Genomic DNA, 23,006 nt, shown 5'->3' on the forward strand with positions numbered 1-23,006 from the left:
CCGCAGCGGTTTTGGCCGCTGCGGACCCGCAGCAGCTGTAGCTGCGGTGTACAGTACCATTCAAATGAATGGGAAAAAAAAACGCTGTGCCGACGCTGCGGAATAATCCGCGCGGATTTGCTGCGGTTTTGCATGTCAATTCTTTCTGCGGAAACCGCTGCGGGTTCCTATCTCCACCATTGTGGAGATAGTGAATCCGCAGGACCAAACCGCAGGCAAAACCGCAGATAATCCGCAGGTCTTTTGACCTGCGGATTATCTGCGGTTTTTGAAAAATCCGTGCGGATTAATCCGCAGCGGATTCCGCAGCGTGTGCACACGCTTGAAACCTGCCTAGTGATCGACTGCAAGATCTCAGTATGCTGCCAGCGAACAGAAACATCCACAGTCGCACTGAGATGCTGGAAATCTGTACGGATGTAATACTTGTCACAGCTGAAGGTGTGCGACAATTGCATCTAGTCTAGGCAATCCTCCCTTCTATCCTGAAACATCATGAGTTCATAGAGGATGTTATAGCGTGGAAACAACTGTAGCAAACCCTCAGCTGTGAGAAACATTAACACTGTAATTCACACAACAGGTGAGGCATCAAAACAAGCGGGTCAGTCAGAGGAGGAAAGACAGGGACTTTCTATAATCGGGGTGAAAATATGCAAATCATTAACTCCGGGGCTTCCCTTTATATCACCACGATGAAATGTGACCCGGGAGCAACAAACCACAACTTACTGATCTTCATCCAGTAAAAACAAGGAGGAAATCTCAGAGTGGAGGGCGGCCATATGCAATCATCAATCATGTGTGTGTGCTTTAGTGCAGACTTACAATGGGGTATAAGTCCCGGTCATCCACATCAGACATTGTTAGCAGGACTACGAGAGGATAACGAGTCCGGGGCACCGGGCCAAAATCTTCTATCTTGTTGTCCTCTGCCAGCTGAATTAATATTTCCTCCTTTCTTTGTTTCTGCACGCTGAATTAGTGTTCAGGAAAATGCTGCATTCACCACGCTAGTGGCAGACGGTGATTAAGAGAGGGGGGTCTTACTCACTGCACCACAATGCTGATACAAAGAAACAGTGGTTAGTGTGATACACAGCTCAGTGACTGATGTGCTCCCTGAATTCCCGAGGGCCTAGTTGTTTTTTTTTTGTAAAGGTTAAATGGTCACTATTGTTTCAAAAATCAAATAGTAAAAGCAAATATAAGACTTTGTAAAATTGTATCAGAGAATTCTGCTTCATTCTCCACCTCTGAACAGCTTCTCCTTTCACCGAAACTCATCATTGGCTCTGAAAAAAAAAACTTACCAAGAGGGACTACCAGCTCACTGAGGAATCAGATTACAGCTTACAGAACAGGCAGAGGTTGTGCTCATGCTTTCTAGTAAGTGTTCATTCCACCCCGAAACTGGATTACCAGTAACACTGCTCAGTACTGTTGGATAATGTCCTTGCTGTTGCAATTGTTATTGCACATGTGCTACATGAAGACAGGAGTCCCTCATGTCTGTGTGTATCCTGTGTCCAATACAGACTGGCACATCAAAGACAGATCAGATAGCAGCTTTCTAGTAAGTGTTTTATCTCATCCATACTTGGATTCACAGCTACACTGCTCAGTAATGCTGTATAATGTCCTCCAGGAATCTCTCACGCCTCTATGTGCTGTGTATGGGGGATATCAGAACAGGTAGCCTCCATCTACTAGTTCAGAGACAAGTGAATATTAGAGAAAGAAGGGAAAAGAGGAGAAAAATGCAAAATATGAGTCATATAATGGCCAGAAATATAGTGTTATTCCTCATGTACGCACACAGGACTCCTTTATTTGAAGTCACCTAAGAACAGGTATAGTATTTTCACTCTTAAATTGGAACAGTAACTACATATATCTTCACCCATAACAAAACATAATGTTGCCCACTAATACCAAAATAATGGATGTATTTGTTGTTCAACCGTTTGGTGCTGATCATTTCAGTAAAGTTTCTCCAATGACAACCTGTCACCATCTATGACTTTTGTACCCAAGGGTAGCAGTTTAAAACTTAAATATTGTGGAGACTGAAAAGTTCTGCAACTTTCTGACATACTTTGTACATCGCCATTTTTTAATCATTTCTGCTTGCTGTTAGTGAATGAAAACATCCTGGCTGAAAACCTGCACAGATCAACAGCTACAATTGGACCTGTAAAGACAATGACTGCTACATTTTACCTGTACTGACACATTGTAGCAAACAGTCACTACAGCAGATGATGTGATGTTGTGCTGCTATTGCTTTTATCTCATGGAGGTTCGTCTATACCGGATACTTTTATAATAAACCTTCACCTGTTCCTGGGTATGTACAGACTCTGGATGAAGACAAGGATGTTCACTATTAGGCCGGGATCACACATGCGAGAAACACGGCCGAGTCTTGCATGTTAATACCGGCACTGCCGCCGGCACTCAGGAGCGGAGCGTGCGGCTCCATGTATTGCTATGCGGCTGCATGCTCGGATCCGAGTGCCGGTGGCAGTGCAGGTATTAACATGCGAGACTCGGCCATGTGTGATCCCGGCCTTACTAACAGCAAGCAGAGATCTTTCCGTATAATATAGTACCGATGTGACTTGAGCCATCAAACATCTCTTATAGTGAGACAGACACACAAAATATCATCAAAAACGGCCATATTGTCCAAAATGTCCTCAGCTCAGCACTGCCTGGACATTACAAGCATTTTTCCAGTAAAATGTGTAAGTCAGGGACTCTCTTTTGTCCAGTTTCCCCATAAGCGGCCGTTCCTCCCATGATACAGTCACCGCTGAGTCACGATCATACTCTCGGCAGTCATCACCCAAATAATGAGGCCGCAAATGGTAAAAGGACACAAGCCGATGCAACAATACAGAAAACAAACATTGACTTGTGAGGGATCAAAGCAACGGTTTCAAAAAAATCATCTCTCTATTTACTGACAGCAAGCAGAGAAGTTGACGTTTAAAGGAGCAAAATCAAAAATATGAGTTTCTTCAAAATTTCTTGTGTTTATTTGTGAAAAAAAATGTAAATTTGGCAAAAATTTTTGAAAATGTCACAATTTTCAAACGTTTAAATTTTCATGCCCCTAAATCAGAGCATTATGTCACAAAAAATAGTTAAGAAATAACATTCCCACATGTCAACTTTGTAACAGCACAATTTTGGAACCAAAATTTTTTTTTATTAGGACGTTATAAGGGTTAAAATTGGACCAGCGATTTCTCATTTTTTCAACTAAATTTACAATTTTCTTTTACGGACCACATCACATTTGAAGTCACTTTGAGGGGTCTATATGGCAGAAAATACTCAAAAGCGACACCATTCTAAAAACTGCACCCCTTAAGGTGCTCAAAACCACATTCAAAAAGTTTATTAACCCTTCAGGTGCTTCACGAGAACTAAAATGTGGAAGGAAAAAATGAACATTTTACTTTTTTTTTTACAAAAATTTTACTTTGGACACAATTTTTTTTATTTTGTCAAGGGTATCAGGTGAAAACAAACCACAATATTTGTTGTGCAATTTCTCCTGAGTACACCGATACCCCATGTGTGGAGGAAGACCACTCTTTAGGCGCACGGCAGTGCTCAAAAGGGAAGGAGCACCATTTGAGGCTTTGAACTTAAAATTGGCTGGAATTGAGATCGGGCGCCATGTCGCATTTGGAGAGCCCATGATGTGCCTAAACAGTGGAAACCCCCCCACAAATGACCCCATTTTGGATACTAGACCCCCCAAGGAACTTATATAGATGTGTGGTGAGAACTCGGAACCCCCAAGTGCTTCACAGTTCAAAGTACTTGTTCTCACCCACAAAGCTATCCACAGTGCGGCACCCCCTTACATCTCCTCCCTCATTTCTGTCTATCGACCTAACCGACCACTGCGCTCTGCAAATGACTTTCGACTAACCTCTGCACTAATCTGTACCTCCCACTCCCGACTCCAAGACTTCTCCCGTGCTGCGCCAATCCTCTGGAATGCTCTACCCCAAGATATTAGGACCATCCACAATTTGCATAGTTTTAGGCGCTCGCTCAAAACACATTTGTTCAGAGCGGCCTATCACATTCAGTAATCAGTCATTTTATGCTTGTGTGTGTGTAGCCCATTCACTATCTCCATCTATCCCCCACCCCCTGAAGATGGCTGGACCATCATTGTAAATACATAATTGTAAATACAATACACACCTGTACTTTGTATCTCCCCCACCTCATTGTAGATTGTAAGCTCCCACGAGCAGGGTCGTCTTATTTCGCTTTAATTATTGTATTGTTAACGTTATTACTTATGACTGTTGTGTTTGAAACTGTTCAACTGTAAAGCGCTGCGGAATATGTTGGCGCTATATAAATAAACATTATTATTATTATTCACAGAAGTTTATAACGTAGAGCTATGAAAATAAATCATATTTTTTCCCCAAATTTTTATTTTCACAATAGTAACAGGAGAAATTGGACCACAAAATTTGTTGTGTAACTTGTCCTGAGTATGCTGATACCCCTTATGAGGGGGTAAACCACTGTGATCGCCCTACTGCGATCTTTGGGAGGCAGAATGAGCAAATCCACAAAAGGTGAAGACTTGGTTTTGTTTCCTTGTGTGATATTAGTGATTAGGCGACTTTATTCTTCGGGTCGGTGCGATTACAGCGATACTAGATTTATATCCTTTTTCTATGTTCAGCTTCTGTCACACACTGAGGCTGTGCGCGTTTTTTCCATGCCAAAAACGCTTAAACGCATACATTAAGCATCCCATTCTTATAATGCATTCTGCAATTTTTGTGCACATGATGCGTTTTTTTCTGCAAAAAAAAAAAAAAGCATTGCGGTAAAAAACGCAGCATGTTCGTTAATTTTGGGAAAAAAAACGCATTTCCAACTTTATTCTATGAGAATGTGGATGCTCCGGGAAAAAATGCGCAAAAAACGCACCGAAAAAACGCGGAAAATATCACCACATTTTGAGAGCTATAATTTTTCCATATTTCGGCCCACAGAGTCATGTGAGGGCTTGTTTTTTGCGGGACGACAAGCTGACGTTGCTATTGGTACCACTTTCGGGCACATGACAATTTTTGATCGCTTTTTATTCTGAATTTTGTGGAAGCAGAATGAACAAAAATCAGCAATTCATTTTTTTTTCCCTCCGTTTCACGTGTGGTAAAATTGGTAAGACAGCTTTATTCTTCGGGTCACTACGATTACAGCGATACCTCATGAATATCATTTTTTTGCGTTTTGGCGTTTTTCTACACAATAAAAACTTTTATAGAACAAATAATTATTTTAGCATCACTTTATTCTGAGAGCTATAACTTTTTTATTTTTCCGCTGATGGAGCTGTATGGCGGCTTGTTTTTTGCGGGACAAGATGGTGTTTTCAGTGATACTATTTTTATTTATATCTGTCTTTTTGATTGCGTTTTATTCCACTTTTGCCAAGCGGTATGATGATAAAGCATAATTTCCTACTTTTTTTGCTTTTTTTTAAGGTGTTCACTTAAGGGGTTAACTAGTGTGACACTTTTATAGATTGGATTTTTACGGACGCACCGATACCAGACGTGTACTATTTTGTTTAATTTTTTTAAGATAAAAATGTGTATTTATTAGTGGATTTTTTTTCATTATTATTATTTTGTAATATTTTTTTTACATACTTTTAAAAAAGTGTTTTCTTTTTTTACCTAGTCCCTTTATGGGACTTCCACTTTTTTTTACTTTGATTGCAGGTATAATACATTGCAATGCTCCAGCATTGCACTGCATTATACCTATACTGAAAGCATCTGCTGTGAGCATGGTCTCAGGTAATTTCTGCAGCTTGATGACCCAGGGATCGTCATGATAACTACGGGTCATTATGGCAATGATCAGGCCCCGCGATGACGTCGCGGCGACACCGATCGGAAGGTAGACGGAGCTCCCATCCCTCTGCCTCCCTCCTGAAAGCTGCGATCGCGCTTGATCGCAACAATTAGGGTATGCGCACACGGTTATGCTGCGGATTTTTCCACGTGGATTTGGCTAAATCCGCATGTAAAATGACCTGCGTTTTACCTGCGGATTTAGTGCAGATTTCCCCCTGCGGATTTCTGTAATGGAGCAGGTGTCAAACTGCTGCTAATCCACGCAGAAAAATCCACAGCATGTGCACTGTGTTTTTCGTTTTCCATTGACTTTAATGGTAATGCACAACGCAGCAGAATCTGCTGCGGATCCTCAGGGCCAAATCCGCTGCGGATCCGCAGCAGAATCCACAACGTGTGCACAAACCCTGAGGAGGTAAACAGCCAGCCACTGGCAGTGCTGAGCTCATGCAATGATTGGATGGGAGGTGCTGATATTTCAGCATCTCCTGCGCAAGTCATGCTGTGATTGGTCAGTCAGATTTACTGACCGATCACAGCGTTCTGGGACCCATGCTGTCGGTCCCCGCACCTCTTCCTGTGCCTCTCAGCTGTCAGTGACAGCTGTCGGCACTGAACTACCACTGTGTGTTTACACGCAGTGGTAGTTTAAATGCATGACGGACACACTCTGTAATGTTGCGGGAACTTACCCCCGGCCATGACGAACTGTGTCCGTCAATGGATGTTAAGGGGTTAAAGTCTACACAACAGCCATTCACAAACTGTGTTCAACTAGCTGCCAAACAGCACCACTTAGTGGCCAAACAATAGAAAAGCAGAAATCTTACAAAATATCATGATTTCTATATTGTATCAAAGCAGCATAAACATTGCACAATAATGCATTCATACATTACATTACTTATCCTGTACTAATCCTGAGTTACCTCCTGTATAATACTCCAGAGCTGCACTCACTATTCTGCTGGTGCAGTCACTGTATACATACATTACATTACTGATTCTGAGTTACATCCTGTATTATACACCAGAGCTGCACTCACTATTCTGCTGGTGCAGTCACTGTGTACATACATTACATTACTGATCCTGAGTTACATCCTGTATTATACCCCAGAGCTGCACTCACTATTCTGCTGGTGCAGTCACTGTGTACATATATTACATTACTGATCCTGAGTTACATCCTGTAATATACTCCAGTGTTGTGAGCTCATTTTCTCGTTCACCTTTGATGTCCGATGAACTCCCTCTGCTGGTGAAAGGAGGTTGTGAAACTGATTTGGATGGGAGAAACCTGTCAACTGAACAGGTGGATTGCGATTGGACATCCGGAATCTCTGAGTGGATATAAGGCAGCCGACGCCCTGTAGGGTTGCTGGTGATTTCTCTGCTCTGAGCTCTGGCCTCCAGTTCAGTTCCTGTCTTCTAAAGCTAAGATTTGCTCTGTTATTGTTCCATGAGATTTTGTCTGATTTGCTTAGTTTTGTGTTCTGCCAGCCCCGGCTGGGGCTCTGCTGAATTTCCATTTTTGTCCCTGATCGGTTAAATCTCTTTTGCTCTGTCTTCAGAATATATCGGAGTGCTGATATAGGGATTTTGAAGTCTAGTGACTTCAGGGCCGTTTTTCCTATCAGACGTGTTGGGACAGTTTTGGTAGGGTTTTTGCGGATTGCAGCCAGCATCTTTTCTGTTTTTTTTTTTTAAATGTATATTTTTTCCTCTTTTTCTCTGGGGCCGTAGGAGGAATTTTTTTCTTAATGGAGATTAAGCAATTGTCTGATTGTGTGGAGCAGCTCGCTGCTGAAGTGCGGGGAATTTCCGCCTATCTTGCTCATTCACATGCTGCTGAACCAAAGATCCCTACTCCTGATGTGTTTTTTGGGGATCGGTCTAAATTTTTGAATTTTAAGAATAATTGTAAATTATTTCTTGCCTTGAAGCCTAGCTCATTGGGGAGCTCTGCGCAGCAGGTTAAAATTGTCATCTCTTTGCTGCGCGGGCGATCCCCAGGATTGGGCGTTTTCTTTGACACCTGATGATCCTATTCTAACTAATGTGGACGCATTTTTTCAAGCCTTGGGGTTGTTGTATGATGAACCTAATGCTATTGATCAAGCTGAAAAAGCCCTATTGGCATTGAGCCAGGGTCAGGATTCTGCAGAGTTGTACTGTCAAATTCCGAAAGTGGGCGGTCCTTACTACCTGGAATGATGGTGCCTTGGGAGCTCTCTTTCGGAAGGGTTTGTCAGAAACTGTAAAATTTACTATGGTGGGATTTCCTGTTCCCTCTGGTCTTGACGATTCTATGTCATTAGCCATTCAGGTTGATCGGCGTTTAAGTGAAAGTAAAATTACATGAGAAATGTTGCCACCTGTTGAACAAATGTCTGAACCTATGCAATGTGATAGAGTTTTGTCTAGGGCGCAACGTCAGGAGTTCAGAAGGCGTAATAAGCTGTGTTTTTTCTCTGGAGATGCCTCTCATAATATTTCTGTCTGCCGTAAACGAGAGAAACGTTTTGCACACACATTTGCTGTGGGTTGTGTACAACCTAAGTTTCTTCTGGCAATTACTCTGATCTGCTCCCTGTCCACATTTTCCGCTAAGGCTTTTGTGGATTCAGGAGCGGCTCTGAACCTGATGGACTTGGATTTTGCTAAATGTTGTGGGTTTCCTATGACACCTCTGCGGACGCCTATCCCTTTGAGGGGTACTGATGCTACTCCTTTGGCGAAGAATAAACCTCAGTTTTGGACCCAGGTGGTAATGCAGGTTGCCCCAGACCATCAAGAAAATTGCAGATTTTTGGTGTTGCATAATTTGCATGATACCATTGTTCTGGGGTTTCCCTGGTTGCAAATCCATAATCCAGTTTTGGATTGGAAATCTGGGTCTGTGGTGAGTTGGGGTTGTCAGTGTGCTCTTAGTGACACTCCTGTTTTCTCCACCTCTCCCCAGTCGCATGATGTTCCTGACTATTTGGCTGATTTTTATGATGTATTTAGTGAGAATAAGTCAGCGTCTTTGCCTTCTCATAGGAGTTATGACTGTGCAATTGAGCTGAGCCCTGGGTGTAAATTTCCCAAGGGTCGACTTTTCAATTTATCTGTACCCGAGCATGAGGCTATGCGATCTTATATTAAGGAGTCGTTGGAGAAGGGTCATATTAGACCATCCTCTTCACCCTTGGGTGCTGGGTTTTTTTTCGTGGCCAAGAAAGATGGTTCATTAAGGCCTTGTATTGACTATCGTTCCCTCAACAAAATTACTGTTAAATATCAGTATCCGTTACCCCTGATTTGTGATCTATTCTCCAGAGTTAAAAGTGCTTGCTGGTTTACCAAGCTTGACCTCAGGGGGGCGTATAATCTTATTCGCATTAAGCATGGGGATGAATGGAAGACGGCGTTTAATACTCCGGAGGGACATTTTGAGTACCTGGTGATGCCTTTTGGGCTCACTAATGCCCCTTCTGTCTTCCAGTGCTTCATGAATGATATTTTCCGGGACTTTGTGGATACATTTTTGATCATCTATCTGGATGATATTTTGATCTTTTCCAGGGATTGGGACTCTCATGTGGAACATGTATGGACTGTGTTCCGGATTTTGAGGGAGAATTCCCTGTATGTTAAGGGGTCGAAATGCCTTTTTGGTGCACAGAGGATTTCATTTTTGGGACTTATTTTGTTTCCGTCAACTATTGAAATGGACCCGGCCAAGGTACAGGCCATTTATGATTGGGTTCAGCCCACTTCTTTGAAGGCCCTCCAGAAGTTTTTGGGTTTTGCTAATTTTTATCGTAAATTTATAGCTAATTTTTCTGGTATTGCCAAACCATTGACTGATTTGACTAAGAAGGGTGCTGATGTGTTGAATTGGTCTCCAGAGGCTGCTTCTTCCTTTCAGGAGCTGAAGCGGAGGTTCACTTCTGCTCCGGTTTTGCGGCAACCTGATGTCTCACTCCCGTTTCAGGTAGAAGTGGATGCTTCTGAGATTGGTGCAGGAGCTGTTTTGACCCAAAAAGATCCGGTAACATCTAAAATGAATCCCTGTGCTTTCTTTTCCCGAAAGTTCTCCCCATCTGAGCGCAACTATGATGTGGGGAATCGGGAACTGTTAGCCATGAAATGGGCATTTGAGGAGTGGAGACATTGGTTGGAGGGAGCTAGACATCAAGTCGTGGTCCTCACTGACCACAAGAATTTGATTTACCTTGAGTCGGCCAAGCGCTTGAATCCTAGACAGGCTAGGTGGGCCTTGTTTTTCACATGTTTTGATTTTGTGGTCTCTTTTCTTCCGGGCACTAAGAATGTCAAGGCAGACGCCCTCTCTAGGAGTTTCTTTGCTGATTCTCCTATTGTGACCAAGCCTGCTACCATCTTAGGTGAGGGGGAGTTCTTTCTGCCATCTCGCCCGATTTGAGACGTGCTCTGTAAGAGCTTCAGGAGGACAAACCTGAGCGTTGTCCCATTGGAAAATTGTATGTTCCTGACCAGTGGAGGAAGAGAGTAATGTCTGAAGTTCATTGCTCCGCATTGGCTGGTCATCCAGGTATTTTTGGTACTAGATATTTGGTGAGTCGGTCTTCTTGGTGGCCCGCCTTATCTCGTGATGTCAGGAATTTTGTGAAGTCCTGTGGGACTTGCTCCCGGTCTAAACCTTGTTCTCGCTCTAGTGGGTTGCTGATGTCTTTGCCGGTGCCCAGGAGGCCATGGACCCATATTTCAATGGATTTTATTTCTGATCTGCCTCTCTCTCAGAGAATGACTGTTATCTGGGTGATTTGTGATAGATTCTGTAACAACCCTGCTGGCATCACTGCATGGCCTCCCATCCCCCGCACACCAACTTACTTTCTGCTTCAAGCCATGCTGTGAATACTGTCTGTTGCCAGCCCTGTGCTCCATGTGCTATGCCTCATGTTTTCCTGCTTGCTCTCCATGTTTCCTGACTGTGTGTACAGGGGGGTGGCGCCTGAATTCTCTGGTTCTTATGCAGTCAGGGTGCACCTGTGTAATCTGTCCCTGACCAATCACCTGGAGCCCTTGACTATTTACTCTCACCACTCCCACTGAAACATTGCCTGTGCAATGTCTAATCTCAGCTAGTATCTTGCTGCTGAGGAAGCCAAGCCCTGTTCTGTATATCTTCTTCTCTGGAGGTTTACTCCTAGTCTTGCTTTGTACCTTGTCTGCCTGACAGGAGGCAGAATATCCTGGCCCTTGAGTCTTGTTCCCAGTGCCTTGTCTGTTCTCTGCCCGCCTGCCAGGAGGCAGAATATCCTGGTCCTTGTGTCTTTGTCCCGGTGTCTCTGTCTGAACTCAGTCTTACCTCTGTCTGTCAGTCTCCTTGTTTGTGGTTCCTTCTCTGCCGTGTCTTTCCTTTTTGTCCCCCCTATCTGTGCATCTGCACCCTCGCAGCTTTATCTGTGCATCTGCACCCTCGCAGCTTTATCTGTGCATCTGCACCCTCGCAGCTTTATCTGTGCATCTGCACCCTCGCAGCTTTATCTGTGCATCGGCTCCCTAGCCGCTCTGTCTGCAGGGCTCCGCACTCCTGCGGCTCTGCCTGCTCCGCACTCCTGCGGCTCTGCCTATCTGCACCACCTGTGTGAACAGGTCTAAACCTGTTCCTTCATATTCCACTCCTTCCTGCCTATATCCATACCTGCACCTCTTGTGTGAACAGGTCCAAACCTTTTCCTTCATATTCCACTCCTTCCTGCCTATATCCATACCTGCACCTCTTGTGTGAACAGGTCCAAACCTGTTCTCTCATACACCACTCCCTCCTGCCTACACCTGCTGTGTGAACAGGTCCAAACCTGTTCTCTCATACACCACTCCCTCCTGCCTACACCTGCTGTGTGAACAGGTCCAAACCTGCTCTCTCATACACCACTCCCTCCTGCCTACACCTGCTTTGTGAACAGGTCCCTACCTGCCCCTTCTCTTACCACGCCCGCATGTCCTGTGTCTCCAAGCCGTGCCCACCTGTCCTGTGTCTCCAAGCCGTGCCCGCCTGTCCTGTGTCTCCAAGCCGTGCCCGCCTGTCCTGTGTCTCCAAGCCGTGCCCGCCTGTCCTGTGTCTCCAAGCCGTGCCCGCCTGTCCTGTGTCTCCAAGCCGTGCCCGCCTGTCCTGTGTCTCCAAGCCGTGCTCGCCTGTCCTGTGTCTCCAAGCCGTGCCCTCTTGTCCAGTGTCTCAGCCTGCCTGTTAGTCACACCTGTCCGAGTGACTTGTCCCCGAGTGGGATCAGCAGCCACAGCCAGACACCACCCTGGAGTGGCACCCGACAGCTATCTGCCGCACAAGCCTGACCTCACCATCAGAGGCTCCAGTGAAGACCGAGGCAGCTGTCGTAGTCACGCTCCTTCCAGGGTAGTCTGGTTTGTGGCACAGTGGGGCCACAAACCCCCGGCTCGCGCCATTCAGCCAAGGCGCGAGCTTGACAGATTCTCTAAGATGGTCCATCTTGTACCACTCCCTAAGTTGCCATCTTCCTCAGAGTTGGTGCCCTTGTTTTTGCAACAGGTGGTTCGCTTGCATGGGATTCCTGAGAACATTGTATCTGACAGAGGAGTTCAGTTTGTCTCTAGATTTTGCAGGACTTTTTGTTCCAAGCTGGGAATTCAGTTGTCCTTCTCTGCGTTTCAACCTCAGACCAATGGGCAGACGGAGAGAACAAACCAGACTTTGGAGTCTTATTTGAGATGTTTTATCTCTGCTGATCAGGATGATTGGATCTCATTTTTGCCCTTGGCCGAATTTGCTTTAAATAATAGAGCTAGTTCTGCCACTTTGATGTCACCTTTTTTTTGTAACTTTGGGTTTCATCCTCGATTCTCTTCAGGGCAGGTGGAGTCTTCTGCCTGCCCAGGTGTTGACACTGTGGTGGAGAGAATGCACCAGATTTGGGACCAAGTGGTGGATAAGTTGTCTCTCTCCCAGGAAATGGCCCAGCGGTTTTCCAACCGGCATAGGACCATTGGTCCCCGGTTTAAGGTGCGTGATATGGTTTGGTTGTCATCAAAGAATATCTCTATGAAGGTGGGTTCTCCAAAGTTTAAACCTAGATTTATTGGACCTTACAAGATTTTGGAGATTCTTAATCCGGTCTCTTTTCGATTGGCTCTTCCTGTTACATTTAAGATCCATAACGTGTTTCATAAGTCTATGTTGAAGAGGTTTGTTGAGCCAGTAGTTCCTGTGGTGGCACCTCCTGACCCTGTATTGGTTGAAGGTAATGTGGAATATGAGGTTGAGAAGATACTGGATTCTCGCCTGGCTAGACGGAGACTCCAGTATTTGGTTAAGTGGAAGGGCTATGGCCAGGAGGATAATTCTTGGGTCTCTGCATCTGATATTCATGCCGAAAGATTGGTTCATGCTTTTCATCGGGCCCATCCTGATCGGCCTGGTGGGGTGGATGAGGGTTCGGTCACCCCTCCTCAAGGGGGAGGTACTGTTGTGAGCTCATTTTCTCGTTCACCTTTGATGTCCGATGAACTCCCTCTGCTGGTGAAAGGAGGTGGTGAAACTGATTTGAATGGGAGAAACCTGTCACCTTAACAGGTGGATTGCGATTGGACATCAGGAATCTCTGAGTGGATATAAGGCAGCCGACGCCCTGTAGGGTTGCTGGTGATTTCTCTGCTCTGAGCTCTGGCCTCCAGTTCAGTTCCTGTCTTCTAAAGCTACGTTTTGCTCTGTTATTGTTCCATGAGATTTTGTCTGATTTGCTTAGTTTTGTGTTCTGCCAGCCCCGGCTGGGGCTTTGCTGAATTTCCATTTTTGTCCCTGATCGGTTAAATCTCTTTTTCTCTGTCTTCAGAATATATCGGAGTGCTGATATAGGGATTTTGAAGTCTAGTGACTTCAGGGCCGTTTTTCCTATCAGACGTGTTGGGACATTTTTGGTAGGGTTTTTGCCGATTGCAGCCAGCATCTTTTCTGTCCTTTCCTATCAAGTTAGTTGGGCCCCATCGTTTGCTCTGTCTGTGTTTGTGTTTTCATCTGTTTTCACCGACAATACATGTTGGGGGCTGTCTATTGCTTTGGGGTCTGCTCTGGGGCAGTTTAGATTTTCCCTTTCTTTCTTTAGGCTTATTTAGTTCTCCGGCTGTGAAGAGGCGTCTAGGACCACCGTAGGAACTCTCCACGGCTACTGTTAGTTGTTGTGAATAGGATCAGGGGTCTGCAATCCGCTAGCTACCAACCTCTCTGGTTTTCTGGACTTAGCTTGCATTTTTGTTTTTTCCTCCTCCGGTGACTCATTCATAACACTCCAGAGCTGCACTCACTATTCTGCTGGTGCAGTCACTGTGTACATACATTACATTACTGATCCTGAGTTACATCCTGTATTATGCTCCAGAGCTGCACTCACTATTCTGCTGGTGCAGTCACTGTGTACATACATTACTGATCCTAAGTTACATCCTGTATTGTACTCCAGAGCCGCACTCACTATTCTGCTGGTGCAGTCACTGTGTATATACATTCCATTACTGATCCTGAGTTACATCCTGTATTATACTCCAGAGCTGCACTCACTATTCTGCTGGTGCAATCACTGTGTACATACATTACATTACTGATCCTGAGTTACATCCTGTATTATACTCCAGAGCTGCACTCACTATTCTGCTGGTGCAGTCACTGTGTACATACATTACTGATCCTGAGTTACATCCTGTATTGTACTCCAGAGCCGCACTCACTATTCTGCTGGTGCAGTCACTGTGTATATACATTCCATTACTGATCCTGAGTTACATCGTGTACTATACTCCAGAGCTGCACTCACTATTCTGCTGGTGCAGTCACTGTGTACATACATTACTGATCCTGAGTTACATCCTGTATTATACTCCAGAGCTGCACTCACTATTCTGCTGGTGCAGTCACTGTGTACATACATTACATTAATGATCCTGAGTCACATACTGTACTATACTCCAGAGCTGTACTCACTATTACCGGTAGTTAGAAAAGGATACACATGCTGCTCCTTGTAGAAGTATTCACTATACAGGGCATCCTCCAATACTCCCGGGGTCTGTATCTGGCAGCAATACACATGCTTCTGCAGAGCCTCCTGCACTTTCTTTACACTGCAGCCCCAGAAACAGGACAGGATACATGTCTCCAGACAGTTTGGTCTCAATGTAACTCCCTCTGTGCAAAGAAAGCAAAAAGGAGGATTAGACCCCTGCAGCTCACCCACTATGTTACCTAATAGGAAACCTGCACACGAAAATAAGACACATGACTGCTTGCGACTTGGATTAAATGGCCACAGCAGCGTTTTCTTAAATATGTGCATAACCAAACAGGGATGTCGGCAACAAATGGCGACCCACACAACAAATACAGTAAGCATTTACTTACATTTACATACAGGCTAATAGATCTAGGCCAGAGGCAAACCCCACTACCAATAACCTTTTTTCCTGGCCACACCAAATCAGCCCAGAAAGTAAGAGTATTTACACCACCAGGTCAATGCCTTTGACCGTGCAGGACCTACGCCTGCCACTAAATTGAGATGTAACCGCTCTGCTCGGTCCCTGAACGCCTCCAGTGCGTGCTCTGCCCAGGATCTCGCACCCTCTGTGAACTCTGCCTAGTCCTGGATCCCGTGGCTCTCTGTAGCTGCTCAGCTCCGTCTCTTCTCCTTGCCTTCGAGCCAATCCTCTGGTACTAGCTACTGCGGTATACCTTCCTCCTGGGCCTGTATAGGGGTCGGTTCCACCTGGCCAGCTCGCCCAGGGTCTCCCGGTACCGCGATCCAGTGGGTCCACTCTAGGTTTCGTAGCAGACTGACCCAAACCTGAATTAACACTGGAACACTCCCACTCTTGCCATAATCTCTGGTACTGGGCCCATGTCGCTGCTGTCACTGAACGTTTAATCAATTCCAAAACTACGCTGTTACCAGAGTCCACAACCAGTTGGGACACTCCAATACCACAATGTCCACCCACGGAACCAAATCAAAAAACCTGACGAGCCGAAAACAGGATAATGCGTCAGGTACTTCGCTGTTCACCCCAGGCACATGATTTGCCACCACACACACATTCAACTCCAAACAGCGCAATATCAAATGGCGCAAGTATGCTACCACTGGCAAAGATTTTGCCAAGAGAGAATTGATCGCTTGAACCAATGACAGGTTATCGTAATGAAAACACACTTTCTTGTTCCTTAAATTGCAACCCCCAAAGTTCCACCGCCACTATTATTGGAAAGGTTTCCAATAATGACAAATTTTTTAATCAATTCCGACTCCCGCCAAGTCACTGGCCAAAGGCCAGCACACCAATGACCCTGAAAAAGTGCCCCAAAACCAACTGCTCCCGCTGCATCAATATACAGTTGTAAGGATGCATTCAACACCACTTGTGTCAGCTATTACTTCCCGATCGACTCTCACAAAATGCCCTATGGACTCTATCGGGATGCACTGGAAGCCAATGAAATGCTGCAACCATGTCAGATTTTGCCATCTAAGCCCCATTCCCATTTAAACTAATCAATTCCATTGCCTTATTGAATGACACATACAAAATAGAATACAGTTCCGGATCAATGCCGTCATTCACTGACTTTTCCCCGCCGGGTAAGACAAGTGGTGAATAAGCCTGAACTTATTAGGTTCCCACTTCAGAACCAACCCTAATGGTGATACCCTCAAATTAGGCTACTTCCTTTGAAATTTTCCCCTTCACTACATCCGGGTTTATCCTAGCCGATTTCAAATTACCTAGCCTGAAAATTGGTGCTTGAGGTTCCAATGGTATCCTAAAGCTCTCAAAAAAAACAACCCGAATTATCTCAGCAGCTTCCGCATCCAGATATCTTTTTAAAGAAAAGGGAAGCATCATTACGACCCTCATCGGGGTCCTCCCTTCTTCCACCAGCCTCCTCCGACTTTCTTTTTGCAAGCCTAAAACATTTGGACAATCCGTGACTACCTCCACAGCCTCAACACTCGTGTTTGAACTTATACGAGAGCCCAAACTTGCATTGGCCTTCGTTAAATTGTCAACACACACCCTTTTGGTAAGCTGCCGGGGACCCGTTTGATGCTGCAGCAGCAGCCCCAGCACCACCTCGAAAAGGCTGTGAGGCTGGAGCCATCATGAGGCGTATCCACAAGGATATATCCTTATGGTTCCATTTCATGTCCAGCCTCAACGCCTTGCACTGCCTGAACTGCTTATCATATCTAAGCCACGCTATTCCCCCATATACTCTGTACGTTGGCCCTATTGCATCCATATATCCAAAAAGAGCCGAACAATTCTATGACTCCTTCTCCCCATCACACTTTCTAGAATAGCTAATGACTGTAACCAGTTTGCGAACGTCCTCAGTATCAGCTGATACCTCCTTTTTTTCCTCATATCTTTTCTTCTTAGTATCACTAAGCTTTACTTTATCCAAGTTACATTTTTCCAAAGGAAGCAGTGAAAATATTTCCACATACTCCTCTTCCTAAATGTTATACTTTACCTCCTGCCTCAGATGTGCCCCCAAAAGCCTTCAAATCTTACATAGACTTCACTTCTTGCCCGATCATCTAAACGCACTACTTCACCCCCCCTTTCTCTTTTGCGTTCTTTTCAAAACCTGTCCCTGACGTACCAGCCTGCTGTTGCCCACTTGGAACCCCCTTTTTCACCACCGCAGACTACTCTGCCACCACCCTTGTCTGCGCCGGAGGCACACAAGCACCCACCGGGGTCTGCATGTTACCCGACCCTATGCGCTCTGCTACTAATCCCTGCAAAACACCAAACAATTTACCCCACAAATTAGAGGAACTATCGTTATGATCTCGCCTATCATGTACCACCCCTTCCACATCACTAACACCACTACCACTAGCAACATTCGATACAAAAGGCAAATTGAATACATTATTAACATGCTCATCAGGCCGCCTCAGAGGAATCCTCGGATGAGCCGCTACCCTGCTTGCTTCCAGCTCTTGGTCCATCGATGCTGCTACGCCCCAATCCATACTCCCAGAAGCTTTCATTTCTATAGCTGCATTCTGATCGGAGGACCCGCCTGTAGATGGAGCTCTGCATGCCCGGACCGAGCCTGCTGCCACATGTGCCACAGCGCCCATCTCCAGCACGCCCGCTGACCTCAACCCCCCCATCGTATACTGGAGGGACACTCTTCTCTGCTTTTTTGCCGCTATCGGCCCCCAGCCTGTCCATCACTGGAGACCATCGTGCCTCTTTCCAGATCCCTGTAGTCTGCGAATCAGATGAAGTCCGCATTTCGGCCACGCTCACTTCTGGAACGCTGTGTCTCCGGCAAGGAATCCTCCTGGTGACCCGGGGAGAGGCAGAGCGTGTGGCCATTTCCTCTAGTCCCAGAGGGTCCCCTCAAAGGGACTCCTAGATCTTATCCTGCTACTCCAGGCTCCCTCAGGTGCATAATGCTCTGGTAGCTGTGACCGATGAGCACGCGCTGAGTACGCGCTGCCGGGGGGGGTGTAGTCATCGCAGCTCCAGAAGGGTCCCTGCAGGCCACACATAGCTGCTCCTACACAATGTTTGATCCACGGACCGCTGACACCAGTTCCATCAGCTCTGATAGATCTGCCATTACTCCAGACCCTGCAACAGCTGCCTATGTCGTGTCCTGTCCTGTGTTTCTCGCTGACGGGAACAAAGAGGAGGTAAATTGCTCCACCCACACCTTATAAAGATCCTATGACCCAAGCCCCTAACCAAACTCATCCCTTGACCCTACCCCACTGGCAACATTACACTTCAGCGCCCTTGTTGACCTTTATGTTAACCCTCTCACTCCCAACCTCTATCTTGTCATGGTGGCCGTCCTCCCTATATTAGGGCTCCCTGGCTGTTCTTAATGCTCTGCAGCCCTGCCGCCAACACTTTGGATCGGACAGCATGAACACCCGCTCTTCTGCTCAATGTAAATACCAAGTGGGACCGTACATTATCCCATTCGTAAAGGGTTATTCCCATCTCCAAGGTTTTAATTGAAATTTGTCAGCATTTTCAAAAAATCTTTACTTGCTGTCAGTGCACGAAAACATTCTAGTTTCCAACCATTGGCAGAAAAACTTTATCGACAATTGTATCCAAACCTCTCTGAGCGGAACAGCCCAGACTCCTCCAGACTGAGACATCTTATCTCATTTCTAGCAAAATATCAGGTGAGAACAGTTTTTCACTAATTAAAAAACTTCAATTAAAGGGGTTGTTCAGGACTATTTAATGTTTGTCTACTACAGGCCTAAAAACTAAAAGGCAGGTATTTGCTAACTACAAAGGAAAAATACTATCCAGCTCACCCAAATTGAAGTTGAAAAACTGTTCCTGCTTGGTAGTAACAAACAACAAACGAAGGGAACATGGAGAATCCAACCGTCTTTTGGATGAATAACATATAAGATCTTTACTGCAATTTAGACAAAATCGTACATATACAGTATATATATATATATATATATATATATATATATATATATATATATATATATATATATATATATACACACACAGTCATATGTTAAAGTTTGGGCACCCCTACTAATGTTAACCTTTTTTCTTTATAACAATTTTGTTTTTTGCAACAGCTATTTCAGTTTCATATATCTAATAACTGATGGACTCAGCTATATTTCTGGATTCAAATGAGGTTTATTGTACTAACAGAAAATGTGCAATCTGCATATAAACAAAATTTGACAGGTGCAAATGTTTGGCACCCTTATCATTTTCTTGATTTGAACACTCCTAACTACTTTTTACTGACTTCCTGAAGCACCAAATTGGTTTTGTAACCTCATTGAGCTTTGAACTTCATAGCCAGGTGTATCAAATCATGAGAAAAGGTATTTAAGGTGGCCACTTGCAAGTAGTTCTCCTATTTGATTCTCCTATGAAGAGTGGCATCATGGGCTGCTCAAAACAACTCTCAAATGATCTGAAAACAAAGATTATTCAACATAGCTTTTCAGGGGAAGGATACAAAAAGTTGTCTCAGAGATTTAACCTGTCAGTTTCCACTGTGAGGAACATAGTAAGGAAATGGAAGAACACAGGTACAGTTCTTGTTAAGCCCAGAAGTGGCAGGCCAAGAAAAATATCAGAAAGGCAGAGAAGAAGAATGGTGAGAACAGTCAAGGACAATCCACAGACCACCTCCAAAGACCTGCAGCATCATCTTGCTGCAGATGGTGTCACTGTGCATCGGTCAACAATACAGCGCACTTTGCACAAGGAGAAGCTGTATGGGAGAGTGATGCGAAAGAAGCCGTTTCTGCAAGCACGCCACAAACAGAGTCGCCTGAGGTATGCAAAAGCACATTTGGACAAGCCAGTTACATTTTGGAAGAAGGTCCTGTGGACTGATGAAACAAAGATTGAGTTGTTTGGTCATACAAAAAGGCGTTATGCATGGAGGCTAAAAAACACAGCATTCCAAGAAAAACACTTGCTACCCACAGTAAAATTTGGTGGAGGTTCCATCATGCTTTGGGGCTGTGTGGCCAATGCCGGCACCGGGAATCTTGTTAAAGTTGAGGGTCGCATGGATTCAACTCAGTATCAGCAGATTCTTGACAATAATGTGCAAGAATCAGTGATGAAGTTGAAGTTACGCAGGGGATGGCTATTTCAGCAAGACAATGATCCAAAACACCACTCCAAATCTACTCAGGAATTCATGCAGAGGAACAGTTACAATGTTCTGGAATGGCCATCCCAGTCCCCAGACCTGAATATCATTGAACATCTGTGGGATGATTTGAAGCGGGCTGTCCATGCTCGGCGACCATCAATCTTAACTGAACTGGAATTGTTTTGTAAACAGGAATGGTCACAAATACCTTCATCCAGGATCCAGGAACTCATTAATAGCTACAGGAAGCGACTAGAGGCTGTTATTTTTGCAAAAGGAGGCTCTACGAAATATTAATGTCACTTTTATGTTGAGGTGCCCATACTATTGCACCGGTCAAATTTTGTTAAAATGCAGATTGCACATTTTCTGTTAGTACAATAAACCTCATTTGAATCCAGAAATATAACTGAGTCCATCAGTTATTAGATATATGAAACTAAAATAGCTGTCGCAAAAACCAAAATTGTTATAAAGAAAAAAGGTTAACATTAATAGGGGTGCCCAAACTTTAACATATGACTGTATATATATATATATATATATATATATATATATATATATATATATATACAGTGGGGAAAAAAAGTATTTAGTCAGTCAGCAATAGTGCAAGTTCCACCACTTAAAAAGATGAGAGGCGTCTGTAATTTACATCATAGGTAGACCTCAACTATGGGAGACAAACTGAGAAAAAAAAATCCAGAAAATCACATTGTCTGTTTTTTTTTCATTTTATTTGCATATTATGGTGGAAAATAAGTATTTGGTCAGAAACAAGCAATCAAGATTTCTGGCTCTCACAGACCTGTAACTTCTTCTTTAAGAGTCTCCTCTTTCCTCCACTCATTACCTGTAGTAATGGCACCTGTTTAAACTTGTTATCAGTATAAAAAGACACCTGTGCACACCCTCAAACAGTCTGACTCCAAACTCCACTATGGTGAAGACCAAAGAGCTGTCAAAGGACACCAGAAACAAAATTGTAGCCCTGCACCAGGCTGGGAAGACTGAATCTGCAATAGCCAACCAGCTTGGAGTGAAGAAATCAACTGTGGGAGCAATAATTAGAAAATGGAAGACATACAAGACCACTTTTAATCTCCCTCGATCTGGTGCTCCACGCAAAATCCCACCCCGTGGGGTCAGAATGATCACAAGAACGGTGAGCAAAAATCCCAGAACCACGCGGGGGGACCTAGTGAATGAACTGCAGAGAGCTGGGACCAATGTAACAAGGCCTACCATAAGTAACACACTACGCCACCATGGACTCAGATCCTGCAGTGCCAGACGTGTCCCACTGCTTAAGCCTGTACATGTCCGGGCCCATCTGAAGTTTGCTAGAGAGCATTTGGATGATCCAGAGGAGTTTTGGGAGAATGTCCTATGGTCTGATGAAACCAAACTGGAACTGTTTGGTAGAAACACAACTTGTCGTGTTTGGAGGAAAAAGAATACTGAGTTGCATCCATCAAACACCATACCTACTGTAAAGCATGGTGGTGGAAACATCATGTTTTGGGGTTGTTTCTCTGCAAAGGGGCCAGGACGACTGATCCGGGTACATGAAAGAATGAATGGGGCCATGTATCGTGAGATTTTGAGTGCAAACCTCCTTCCATCAGCAAGGGCATTGAAGATGAAACGTGGCTGGGTCTTTCAACATGACAATGATCCAAAGCACACCGCCAGGGCAACGAAGGAGTGGCTTCGTAAGAAGCATTTCAAGGTCCTGGAGTGGCCTAGCCAGTCTCCAGATCTCAACCCTATAGAAAACCTTTGGAGGGAGTTGAAAGTCCGTGTTGCCAAGCAAAAAGCCAAAAACATCACTGCTCTAGAGGAGATCTGCATGGAGGAATGGGCCAACATACCAACAACAGTGTGTGGCAACCTTGTGAAGACTTACAGAAAACGTTTGACCTCTGTCATTGCCAACAAAGGATATATCACAAAGTATTGAGATGAAATTTTGTTTCTGACCAAATACTTATTTTCCACCATAATATGCAAATAAAATGAAAAAAAAACAGACAATGTGATTTTCTGGATTTTTTTTTCTCAGTTTGTCTCCCATAGTTGAGGTCTACCTATGATGTAAATTACAGACGCCTCTCATCTTTTTAAGTGGTGGAACTTGCACTATTGCTGACTGACTAAATCCTTTTTTTCCCCACTGTATATATATACACACTGTATATGTACGATTTTGTCTAAATTGCAGTAAAGATCTTATATGTTATTCATCCAAAAGACGGTTATATATATATATATATACACACACACACACACACACACACACACAGCTCTGGCAAAACTTAAGACACCACTGCAAAATTCAGAAAGTGAGAAATGGTCAAAAGAACATAAAAAAATGCAGTGCTTGCAGACCTCAAATA

The 23,006-nt window shown here is 44.5% G+C and overlaps 1 protein-coding gene across 1 annotated transcript in view; it reads right to left on the minus strand.

Annotated features, from left to right (window-relative positions):
- Nucleotides 1–23,006, minus strand: part of CGRRF1 (cell growth regulator with ring finger domain 1) — a 57,315-nt gene that overhangs the window by 13,290 nt on the left and 21,019 nt on the right. The window contains exons 3-4 of the mRNA XM_073577939.1: nt 14,931–15,108; nt 829–976 (exon numbers count right to left, since the gene is read on the minus strand). Of these exons, the coding sequence (XP_073434040.1) occupies nt 829–976; nt 14,931–15,108 (326 nt within the window). The remainder of the gene's footprint in view (nt 1–828; nt 977–14,930; nt 15,109–23,006) is intronic.

This window comes from Dendrobates tinctorius, unplaced genomic scaffold (genome assembly GCF_039654945.1).
Source record: "Dendrobates tinctorius isolate UK_male_01 unplaced genomic scaffold, ASM3965494v1 ptg000058l, whole genome shotgun sequence".
Lineage (NCBI taxonomy): Eukaryota > Metazoa > Chordata > Amphibia > Anura > Dendrobatidae > Dendrobates > Dendrobates tinctorius.